The 12,655-nt window shown below is 39.7% G+C and overlaps 1 protein-coding gene across 2 annotated transcripts in view; it reads right to left on the bottom strand.

The window, feature by feature from the left end:
* Nucleotides 1-7,900, bottom strand: part of cntnap2b (contactin associated protein 2b) — a 32,249-nt gene extending 24,349 nt beyond the window's left edge. The window contains exons 1-2 of one of the 2 annotated variants that reach the window (XM_042498247.1): nt 7,543-7,900; nt 3,219-3,257 (exon numbers count right to left, since the gene is read on the bottom strand). In XM_042498247.1, the coding sequence (XP_042354181.1) occupies nt 3,219-3,257; nt 7,543-7,624 (121 nt within the window). In that variant the 5' untranslated portion in view covers nt 7,625-7,900. The remainder of the gene's footprint in view (nt 1-3,218; nt 3,258-7,542) is intronic. The other variant, XM_042498248.1, reaches the window with a different exon arrangement.
* Between the last annotated feature and the right edge of the window lie 4,755 nt (nt 7,901-12,655).

Below are 12,655 nucleotides of genomic sequence, written 5' to 3'. Positions count from 1 at the left end.
CTTACAGCTCTACTGGACTCTCATAAAACAAGCTATTCTGAGGGGGTTGTGATATAAAAAATAAATATATATACATACACACACACACACACACACACACACATATACACACACACACACATATATATATATATATAAATATATATATATATATNGTAAGTCTAAGGGAAAAGTCTTTTTGGACCTAATGGCATCACATGATGGACCTGGAACTAGTAATTCCACTGATTGGCTACTATGAAAACTGGCTTCACAGCCAAACGCATTTCCTGGGGGNTGAAGATGTCTCTTTTACAATGTAAGTCTAAGGGAAAAGTCTTTTTGGACCTAATGGCATCACATGATGGACCTGGAACTAGTAATTCCACTGATTGGCTACTATGAAAACTGGCTTCACAGCCAAACGCATTTCCTGGGGGCCTTGTAGAGAGCAACTGACTCCCACTACTTGGCTCCAAAAATTGCAGCCGATAGAAATTTGTGAAGTTATCATTGGTCATGTTTGCATGACATCAGAGCAAGTCGGGACAATGTCAAACAGAAATCTAACCAGCATGCAAATTGCAGCCGATGCAGGTGATCGGTTCTGCACAGGCCTATGCACTGTTTCAAGAAAAGTCTGCCACAGCAAAAATAAAAAATGTCACCTCCCTCAATACTCATATGCTATGCTAAAACAAAACAGTGAAGGAAAACAGAAAAACAAAAAATGTTTGATTGTGTGTAAGGTGATAACCCAGTCTGACTTCTCCTCTCATTTACTGGAAGCCTAATATTAAAATGTTACAGTGCTATTTTAGTAAAAACTGAAAGCAACATGTGTAAAAATAGTCTTTCACCCCCACTGCCAGTAACCAAACCACACCACATTCAAATGAGCTCACAAACTTCAACATGATCACATTTCACTGTAGTACACAATTATGAAATATAAGCCCAGCTATTGTACTCTTATGCAGAAAAGGCAGCATCAGTCAGAACGTAGTCAGAGTGACAGCAATCCCATCCAGTTCATACTACGTTTTGTGCCACACCATCTGTGATGCTGCAGATGGCACTGCTCATTGTCCTGATAGTGTTTTGTGTCAGTACTGAGAATTTGTCATCTGGATCCTGTAAAGAGGATCTAGTACCAATTCTGAGTCAAAGTTTTCAGTTTTAACCTTGTTCCCCGTTATGTTTCCGGCTGTAACGTTTTTCCTACTCTACAGACACCATTCTGACGCCAACCTCTGCAGATCTCAAAGGGGAACACGACTTAAATCAAGAACACCAATATGTTACTTCCATGGTTTGGGAAAGTCCAACAATAAGAGAAGGAAGTCTCAAACTTGTGATGTCAGAAAGTGTCAAATCTGGAGCAGCTCCATGGACAATAAATGGGAGACTGATTGCATGAACCCACAGAATAACTGTGTTTGTGTGTGTGTGTGTGTGTGTGTGTGTGTGTGTGTGTGTGTTTGTGTGGCATGGGCACAGATAGTGAGCAGCAGCAGGAACCTAACATACAACACTGGCGCAGCATGCAGTAGGAAACGGAGGGCTTGGCAGGTATGGGGGGCTGTTGTGAGAGAGTGCCGCAATAAGCAAACATGCCATAAGCGATTGTTTTGAGCTACAGCTGCTTGAAACAGGTGACATGTTTTGCGTTCTAAAACCAGCCACTTGGAAGGTTTCCATTACAGGTTTTGCAAAGGCGACATTTTCGAAATGTCGATAAAACACAATTGTGAGATGATTGCGTTTCCATTAAGTGATGTTATGTGACTACTCCTCTGCCATAACATTCCAAGAAGCATGGTGATGGATGTTCAAACATCAGCAGCTTTATTTCTATTGCAGCCACCACTAGCTGTCATTATTTCCAATCCAAGGCCACTTGGGCATGTTACGGAGCCATAATGGAAAGGCGAGCAACGAGATAGTCCACGATTTCACAGAGGAATTGTGGATTCAAAACTTCCGCTCAACTTTTGAAGAGTTATGTGATGCAATAACACCTATTTTAGCTCCTGCTGCATCATGAGGGAGCCAGTTCCTACTGACAAGCACATAACCATAGTATTATGTGGCCTATGAAAGCCAACAAAGGGTTTCCCTTGCAGTTTGAGAAATATGGCTTTTTAGAATGACCTGAAATATCATCTCATGTGAGCCTAAAAACTTCTTTTCAATAAATGTTTTTTGTTTTTTCTTCAAACCTTAGGTATATCCAGCACCTTCAACCAGACTGTCGAGCTCATACGAGCCATTTCACACTGCTGCAACTTTTCTGAGCAACCTTATAAAAGGATTTCGTCTTGCTGTGAATCTTTGGTTCAGACTGGGCTTTGAGAGCTTTATTCTAGTGTAATGTTCTCAATGCTGAAACCGGATGTTCCCAGATTATCATTCACAGTAGAACATTCACCTGGGTCTACAGAGCAGTTCCAGACTTTATGCCCTATAACATCACACATTTAAAGTTTACTATAATTTTTGTACTGTCTCAGACCATAGGAATAACATCTATGAATTTTGAAAATAGGCGTGGTTCCTTTTTGAACTTTACGCCATTTCAAAAACAATTCTTGTCGAATTGTGAAAAAACCTTTTTGTGCCTGCCTGGAAACACAATCTAGAGTCTGTTTTTTTTTTTATGGCGATGCCTCCAGGTGAAAAGTGAAAAAAGTTCATAAAAAATAGCTCTTTACTGAATAGGCACATTGATCACTAGAATGACATGTCAGACTGTGCTGCTTGTTTCCAGTTTTAATGGTTGTTCAGCACCTAAAGGGCTGACCATCTGGTCTGTGAGGAGGCTCAATGAGAGCTGTGAATAGTTTTAAAACAAAAGCCGTCTGCGAAATTGTGCAAAACGCAAAATATATAAAAGGAGACAACATGGAAAATAATTTTTGGAAGCACTTCTAATGACATTCAAATGGTACATGAAATTGCGAGGATTCTTTCAAAAGAGAAAAAAGTTATAATCACATTCTAGGATGCTGTTTGTGCAAAAGCAGAAACTCTGTTGTTTCCAGTCATTTTATCGATTAACTGTCAATGCACAGAGGTCATTCTACTATTCTCCTTTAAGTCTACAACAGGATTATAGGTATGAGAGGCATTATGTTGAAAGTCTGGTCCAGGATGCAGGTTAGATACAGGAAGAGAAAAGAGGGAAGTGGCGCTCTGAGATAAGAGTTTCTGTAAAAGGAAAAAAAATGCCTTTTTACCTTTGAGGGCAGGACAGCCACTGGTGGTTCCTTTAAGGACTGGAAGAAGGAGCTCATGGTAAGTAATTGCAGGGTTGCACCTAGATAAGCAGTTAACTCCCACACACAAACGACCTTAAAAATATGTTGTCAGATAATATGTCAGAAATCTCCTGATCAGAGAATAATCTAATAAAGAACTATGGTGACAGACAAAATTAGGAGAATCTCTCTCTCTTGCATGTATGTTGGTAGGTATGAAGAGGTATATGGCTAAATCAGCCCACCAATTCAAGGTCCAGGTGAGCGTTCAGTTGTAACTGGTGATTGTCTTAATGTGTTAAATTGAAATGTAGGGACAAAACTACTGCTGAACATTATTTATTACACTATTTAATATGAGGCAGATCACGTTGATATTTTTTGGGGTTTTCCTTTAAATATGACATATTGAGGTCTCTCCAGAGATCATTAAAATATCTCAAATAGACAATGACTGAGCAAAATCCCAGACAAAACGATGGCACAGGATGAATCTCTTTTACCAATGACCGTTAACGAGAAAGTCATCACAAAAAATAGCTGTAGGCAAACCCTGTGATCTGCATCTCCTGACAAAACAGCAGGTATGGCTTTCAGTCTATAATGACGTTTTTTCAGTCAACATTGTTGGAACAGAGCAGCTAACGTAATGTTAGCAAGAAGTCTGTGAAGTGGCCCAACAGTTATGTCGTGTTTCCTGAATACACCTTTTGTTTATGTATGACGTGCTCTGTCTGTTGACTCGCAGTTTTTATGAAAACAAAACATTTCCACACTGATGATTTATTCCCGAGTAAACATTGTTATCCTCATCATCTTTCTCTCGGCTGCCCGCCATCATCTGCCGGGCGCTGTGTGATAGTGGCACAGAATTTAAAAATAAGGGTGCGCCTGAAAGAGGATGATATGGATTGATGTTTACATTTGCATAGATGTTTCGTCGTTGTTGCTCATTTAATCGATACATCGATGCAGAACGATTTTTCGTTACACCCCTAGTAACTCAAGACGGGATAACATTGCATCTCTCTGGTTAAGGATCTGAAATTACTGCATTCACTCAGGTGTTGTATTCCCATCGATGCTGATCGGAGCCGGAGGCAATAAAAATCGGTGTCTACTGCAGAGTCATTTGACCCGTGTGTGAATGCCAATCATACGCATTCCCATTGCATTAAAACAGATGTTAGCAGGTGTTAGCAGGTTTTTGGTCCAGTGGGAATTAGGCTATAGTTACCATGCTGAAGGGATTCAAAATGAAGTTGCTAAGGGAGGAAACAGGGTTCCACCGGATTGGAACTGACTGTCACTGCAACCTAGCCAGTGCAGCAGCCAAGGAGACCAAAGGCTGGAAACTGGGCATGATTCCACACATAAATACAGTTGGCCGGTTGTCTGACAACAAAGCCAACAAAAAATAAAAGTCAAAACATGTACACCACAAAACATCAAACATTTCACCAACTCTGAATAGACAGTGCTTTGAAATGCAGAGGTATTGGGGTTGTGGATTAAAAGGAAAGGCAGTATTATACCTCATGTCTTTTTTTTTAATAAAGGTCTGCTTCTAAAGCAAAAGTAACTGAAAGCGACATTCGTAAATTCATACAAAAACTGATGGATTAACAGATAATCATATATACTGTACATCACGTGTGTTTTTCACAAGCCTGATTGGACGACTACATGAGGCATTACTTTTGCCCCAACACAGAGTTTGGTAGCTGACAAGGGGGATTATCTATCCAAAGACATAAAAACAATACATGGCTGCAGGTGTTTTAATCATGGTGGGCCACCACAAATAAATGAACGTGTGAGAAACCATGGAGTTTACTTGAAAATTTCTGACAAGGAGAAATAGTATGTCACATGTATTATTATAATATGTCTTGTTAAATCTTGTACAACACACTGACTTTTCTTGAAATAGTAAAAAGTAAAGTACAAGACTTAGCGGGGGAGACTATACTGAATTTACCACGTAACGTTCCCTATAGTAGCTATACGGTCACCTTATCTAATGCTAATGGTAGGGTCGAAAGTTAATGTGACTGACTAACCGGCAATTATCATTAGAATCATATAACATAACATGCCGAAAGTTAACACAAAGAAAACTTTCATATATCTTCTTGTCCACATGATTACATGATTTCTGCCTCAGTCACATCAGACAATTTTTTTTTGGCGTGATAATTGTCGAAATTGACTGACATCAGCATTTTTATTGTGATACTATTTTTAGCTATTTCACCCAGCCCTAGTTTGAGTTATTAAAAATACACAATAGTCCACCTTTCACCTTCTCTTCCCTCTCCCCATCACTCTCTCTAACACACTCACACAGCAGCGCTAAGTCTTATCAAAGTCCAGTCTGTCTGGTTCAGGTTTTTGATTAGTGTATGTCAATATAATGGATCACAATTGCCCTCCCACACCCACGTCCCGTTGCTTTACGGCTAAGCTTTGAATAATTTCCAAGTACTGATAGGAATATTGGTCAGGATAAGACAACAAAGGGTTGTGGTTATCTTCAGGCAATAAAAGCACATGATAACCAATGCTGGGATGTTAACAAATGCACATGGTTAGGATTAGACAAATAAAAAACATTTATGTTTGGTCAACAAAAGCGCTTGAAAACCAACACCGGGATGTCAACAAAAGCAAGGTATGATAGTGCTGATAGTGATTAGGTAATAAAAAGACCATGGTTAAATTTTGGGATAAAAATCATTGTTTACCTCTACACTCATATGGGACGCAAACACCTGGCTCCCTCCAACTCCTTATATTATGTCGTTACCTGCAGTGTTTCAAACTGACTCTATCCAGCAATGTATATACAGCAAAGACAGGGTCCATCATACCGTGTTATCAACTGACGCCACCCATCCGCGTACCATCCTGCCTCAAAAGGTAGGAAATCACTGACAAAACCATGGTATTTGACAGCTTCAGAATGAGAACAGGCTGAACGATGTCACCACAGGGCTATTTAGTAGTGGTTCTTGAGCTTTTGATCATAACTATATTGTGTTATCAACTGTTTACACCCCAACAAGTACAATGATAAACACTTACACTGTCTCCACATCTGCTTGCATTGTATAGAGTGTTATAAATCATTTATATAGTGTGTATTAGTGATGATAATTAATCGACAACTGATTAAAATGTCATTAAGAATTTCATCAAATGTTAAATATAATCGACAAGCTATGCAATACTGACAAAGAATATGCAATGTTTTGCTTTGTAACCTGAAAAAAAGGTTTGATATTGTTCAACAACATGGGAAAAAGGCAATGATCATCTTAATACACATGGCCCAAAAATAACAAGAAATTAGTAAAAAGTTACAAGAAAGTTACCTGAAAATAACCCCCCCACACACAAAAAAGAAATCAAAAACAAGAAAATGATCTAAAATAAGCACGAAAAAATATATATACATATATGTTCATTCTTTTTCTACAACATAATTTTAAATATATAACTATAATTACTATAAATTAGGGATTAATCAATCGGTAAGACTTGAATCTAACATGAAATTTAAATGATCAATCAATAGACTGTGCAATGCTGTATATGCAATATGTTGCTGTGAGCTTTGAGGAAAAAAGGAAAGGAAAATCACAAAAAGGAAGAAAAAAGGGAAAAAAAATGCTTTTTATATTGTCATTCTATCATTAATTTTTTACCAAAATCGACTTACCGTGTACACATTTACAGTTTAGAACTGCTAAAATTGACTGCTAAATAGGGGCTAATAGGTGTTAACCCACCAGAATAATAAGAATAAAAGGCTCCTTCTATTTTCAGGTACATTAAGTGAATGCCATGCACAGTGTGGGGTTCTACAGATTTCTCATTTTTATTTTGCACAACTGATATTGATATGTTATTGATATTTTGCACAAATCTGAACTGGACAGCACTGTTGTGCTGTCTAGCTCAATATTTGCAGAAGTCTGTACACCATGCATAAAGTGAAGGCTACATACAGTAGATTGATTCCATTCGTGCTTTAAAAAAAAAACATGTTTTCCTCTTCACTAACGTGGGATAAGGTTACTTTGTGTGTCATCATTAGAACAATACTGCATGATCCCAGTCCGGCTGTTTTGATGCTGGTGGTTTGGCCTCATGCTGAGTCCTGGCTGAAGTCCACATCCATGACTGCACAGAGCTGCACTGGCCTCAGCACGAGCAAACCACCAAATTAGCCACGGTTGCTAGTGTGTGTGTGTGTGTGTGTGTGTGTGTGTGTGTGTGTGTGTATTAGCCTACTTACGGGATACTGAGGATGCAGCGCTGGAGGTGCTGATGATGCTACACAGAGCTGGCAGCAACAAGAGCACTGTCACATAAGACATGTTCCCAGAAAATCCACACCGTCACTTTAGCGGGTCCAGGCGGGTCTCGGTGCGGTGTTCCCTCCGCCGGGCTGTCTGTTGTTCCTGCTGATACACAGCCGAGACGCTGCTTTTCTTTATTAGCAGCCAAAGGAAAAAAGCAATGGCTGTCCGCCCTCTTCGTATTGTCTTATCTCTTCTCTCTTATCAACCCGGCCGGCGGCACTCCGGCGGGGTTTGGCCGACGACCTCCGGGACTAGCCTGTGAACCGAACACGGTAGCGCTGCGGACGGGCCTCGCGCTCCAGGTGCATGTTCAGACAGACACACAGACACACAGAAGATGTTCCACCGCTGAGCTGCCGGACTAATCAATACACCCCCACTCTGCGGTGCACTTGGTACCGTCCGCTGCTACAACAATACAGGGCTCCCTGAAATGAGGAGGGGGCAGAGGGGTGCACGAGGGTCCGCATATGGCACATTATAAAGGACAAATTTAAAACTTATTTTACTGAGAAGGCTGTATCATTGAAGGAGACAACTAACTGATATGACCAATGATAAACTGGCGCTCGTGCGTTTACACCTGAGCTGTTTGGTCCGTGAAAGCTATCTATGGAACCCTGGTGCAGACCAAACAACTGAACCGGGACGGGACCACCCGAAAATCTGGGTCCAGATGGACACCCCTGCGGTACATTTTTTGGTGTGAAAGCAAACGAACCAAATACATTTTTTTTATTTATTTATTTATTTATTCATTTATCATTTATGTGTATACAGCAGATGGGTGATTTAGTATAATTTAAAAAGCTTATTTGCTTGTCCTAAAATATGTCTGCAACCCCAAAATTGAACCCATTCATTTGGTAACCATGGCAACGCGTAGGTTATCATTATTAACCCTGGTCAGTGGCGACGGGAGGCCGTTCCCTGATACACTTATGGTCCGTCCCGCACAAAAAAAATGGAAGCCAACATTACTGACTTAAGCCTTAAAAACCTTGGCAAATTGGCTTGATCTCTTTTAACAGAATATGGGAGGAAGGCAATGAGCAACTTAAAAAAAATGACTAATTAGCAAGAAATTAGTTTTAAAAAAAAAATACAAGAAAATTACCTGAAAATTAGCAAAAAAAAATAAACCCCAAAACAAACAAACACAAAAGAAGAAAGTAAATAATCAAACAAAAAAAAATCAAACAAAACAAAACAAGGAACTAACCTGATTTTTTTTTTTTAAATGCCAAAAAAATGAATCATTCTGAGGCATTATTTTAAATATCTAATTATGATAATTAACATAAAGGTTTTCTGGATAGTTTTACCTAGCTTTTTTTCTATATATGCACAACAATTCATGTTAACTCGCGCTTTGTCTTTTACTTGTGTTTTTGAAAGAAATCACATCAATTTGCTCAGAGTTCAAAGGCTTGGGTACTTGTGAAAGGTGACTGAATGCAGCAAGAAAAGAAAAGTGATGTTGATCCAGGTGTCAGAGGATTAAAGAGGCTGTGGCGTGCTCTTTTTTTAAGGTAATTTCAGCATCAGAAGCTGTCCACAGAGTGCCTGTTAGACTATCTGTGGTGGTTTGTAGTTCTCTTTACACAGTTCTAACTGTGTCAGGTCATTCATTGAGTGAAAGCAGGGTTATGTTTTTTTCTATGCATTCTACAAAATAAAATGTATATTCCAAAATATAAATAAATATACATTTACCAAGGGATAGTTCTGATTTTTTTTACTAGGGTTGAATGAGGTACTTATCCATAGTGTATGGTGGTCGGCACATTTTCAGTTTGGAGAATCAGACTGGGGACCGACACAGAAGCAATGTTCTGCTGTGAATAGGGGCCAGCAACAAAACGTAGCCACTTCAAAAATTCACACCTGAAAAATTGATATCAGCCTGTGAGAATGCTATACTAAAAGTATTTTTACTGCCTTACCTTAATATCAGACAGTGAATGAATGCAGCGATGAAAATACTCTCAATATAGTGTACTTTAAACCGATATTTATGTTTTTAGGTGGCTAAAATATGTTAAATCGCCGACCCACATCCACAGCAGCACATGGCTTAGCTTCCCTGTCGGTCCCAAGCCTGCTTCTCTAATCTGTGAGCATGCTGACTGATATCTACCGCATGTAGTACACTGACTATGGACCCCATACAACACCAATTCAAAAACTCAAACTGTTCCTTTAAATTACTTGAGTTCAGTCTTATCTATTGTAATGCTGTATATTACAAGGCAAGGCAAGGCAAGTTTATTGATATAGCACCCCTCAGACACAAGCCAAATCAAAGTGCTTTACAGGGTCACAGAAAATCATTAAATATGACACATTAAGAAAACATTAGAATTGCATTCAACCACTTAGAGAGAACAAAAGCAAGAAAAAACAAAAAAGCAGTACAATTTGACCAAACATTATTACCAATGAAATGAAGTATCAAAATCTTAAATCAATATATCAATAACCAGACTGTTTGCCCTCCTCCGCTCAAAGAGGCGCGGTGGGAGCCTCCGCTCCAGCACCAGCAGGCTCGGGGACAGCTGTCAGCCTGATACACTCTGTATCCCAACAATAGACCTCTCCCTCCAGCCCCCCTCCACCATGACTGCACCCGCATCCCCATCCCCCAACCACACACACACAAACACACACACACACACACACACACACATTAACACAATATTCCATGGACTGATTACCTCAGCACTTTTGTGTGTTTACCTCTTTGAACACTCACTGCTGTTACAGGGCTCATTGACTACTTTATTACTTATGACTTCCCATTATTCTATTTCACTGGACTGATCTCTGGCCCAAGACACTTTTATACTATGCATATTACTTATGTACATATGTTTATTGTTTAACCATACCTATTCTATCCTGTATAGGCCTACTATTTATTGATTTCTCTCCACAGGGAACATTTAGTACTGTGTGCATATTTGGATAGATACTAAACAGCATTTTGTTGCATTGGTATTTACTATGTCCAACATAAAGCTGAATCAAATCTGATCTGTAATATGGCATCAAACTTGTGATAGTTGTGTTAGTTAAAGGTCCAGTGCATAGGATTTAGGGGAATAAATTTGCAGAAATGGAATATGATAGTATGTTTTATTTAGTGTATAAACACTTGAAAATCAGAAAGGTTGTGTTCTCCTTACCGTAGAGTGAGCCGTTTATATCTAGGGTGGATCCGCGTCAACAGAGATTACCATGTTGCACCGCTACGTTTGTAGCCCAAAACAGTCAAACTAAACACTGGCTCTAGGTACGGTCATTTGCATTTTTTTCCCACTGGCTATCTTAACAAGAAGCCCAACTGCAATGAGCAGCACCAGAGTTACACTGTTTGTAACATGGCAGTGCTTTATTCAGTGTTTGTAGCGGATTAAATCACTGGCTGTGTTTGCTGTGGAGAGGAAGTAACCTTGGCTGCAATCTGCAATTTAAGGCCACACACCACCAAATCCTCCTAAATTTTGCACACTTCTCCTTTAATAAAGAACAAGAACCATAAACTCTATCAAACAATGGATGTAGCTTGTGTAATGTCACCCATGGATGTTCAAGCCTTGAGACTGACATTTCCGCTATCTCCAGCCAAGACTTGACAAGTCTGAGGAAGAGCATACTGGCTAAAAACGTCACTTGTTTTTGCAGAATAAAAATCCCCTAATGGGAGCTTCCTGGTGTGCGGATCTCTTCTTCTTTACATAATTACTACATTGAGCAATATCTTCAATTCTAAATAGATTTGTAGATCACTGCGGCCTGTAGGAGTGCAGTTACAGTCAGACACACATGAGAAAATAACTACTGTAATTCTGCTGTTGTGCAAACAACATACAGGAAAGTGCAGCACACCATGGCATACACCCTGATGAGAATAATCCAAAACAAAGCTGCGGTGATGGCTGAATGAGAGAGGGGAAAACCACAAGAGAGAAAACTTGGAGCTGCAAAGGGAAAAAAAGGAGGAGGCAGGAAATGCTTCATCAACAATACACAAGACACAGAGAGAATTCATGGCCAGGCTTTTCAGAGAGGCTCAGGCAAAGAATGTTCACATCCACTATAGTTAAATTCATGTTTTAGTCAAATCAGCTCTTCAGCATTGGTTAACTTGACATTAGTTAACTAATTTAGGTCATCATTAGCTGTTATTTTGCAGACTGATTATTAACCTCATGAATCATGACACACTCCTCTCTCCTACATGAAAGAAGATAATCTGCTTTTAATAATAGAGAGTATCAGTAATACAGACTGTGAAATACATTCAGAAATATCTTTTATGTATAGTGTTGTTGTTGATATGTTAGTTGCGGTGGAAGCTGCTGTTCCTTCAGTTTATACATCTGCCTGAGTCCAGCTCATAGATGATATAAAAAGATCAAGTTATAATCTCCGAGACTTAAATGTAAATTGCAGTTCCTCTGATGACCATTTAAGGCTGGCCTCAAGAGTGAGACAGTCCCCATAGACTGCATATAAACATGAACAATGCATCTCCACTTCCCCCAACAGAAGCCAAAATATCTGGGATGTGGTTGCTGCCATCTTGCATCATGACATCATTTGGAGCCAGATTCTGCGCAGTGGCGTTCTCTGTGGTGGGGGACTTTCCGCTAAAACACCCATCCAACTAATCGCGAGCAGCGCCATTGAACAAAAGGGCACAGATTGTCTAAGACAGCTGTCAATCATTTTTGTAGAATTTAATAACCACTAAACCGAACTTATCAGAAAAACAATCACATGAACAAGCACAAGGATGACGAGAACTACCTTTAGTGTCAGAAACCACCTTTGGGAAAAATGTATCTGTCGTGTACTTTGAGTTTTTAGTTTGGCCTATGTCCCATTCACTCACATGGGGGCAGGCTTTATGACCTATGTTGCAACCAGACACTGGGGGGCAATCAGTCAGGTTGAGACAGACAGAAACACTCGGTGGGGAAAGTGAAGGATCCAGTGGTTTTGGAGTCAGAGTCATACCAGATATCTCAGTCTCTGATG

The sequence above is a fragment of the Plectropomus leopardus genome, chromosome 12 (assembly GCF_008729295.1).
Source record: "Plectropomus leopardus isolate mb chromosome 12, YSFRI_Pleo_2.0, whole genome shotgun sequence".
NCBI classification, from domain to species: domain Eukaryota; kingdom Metazoa; phylum Chordata; class Actinopteri; order Perciformes; family Serranidae; genus Plectropomus; species Plectropomus leopardus.
This window is presented reverse-complemented; position numbering and strand designations above follow the sequence as displayed.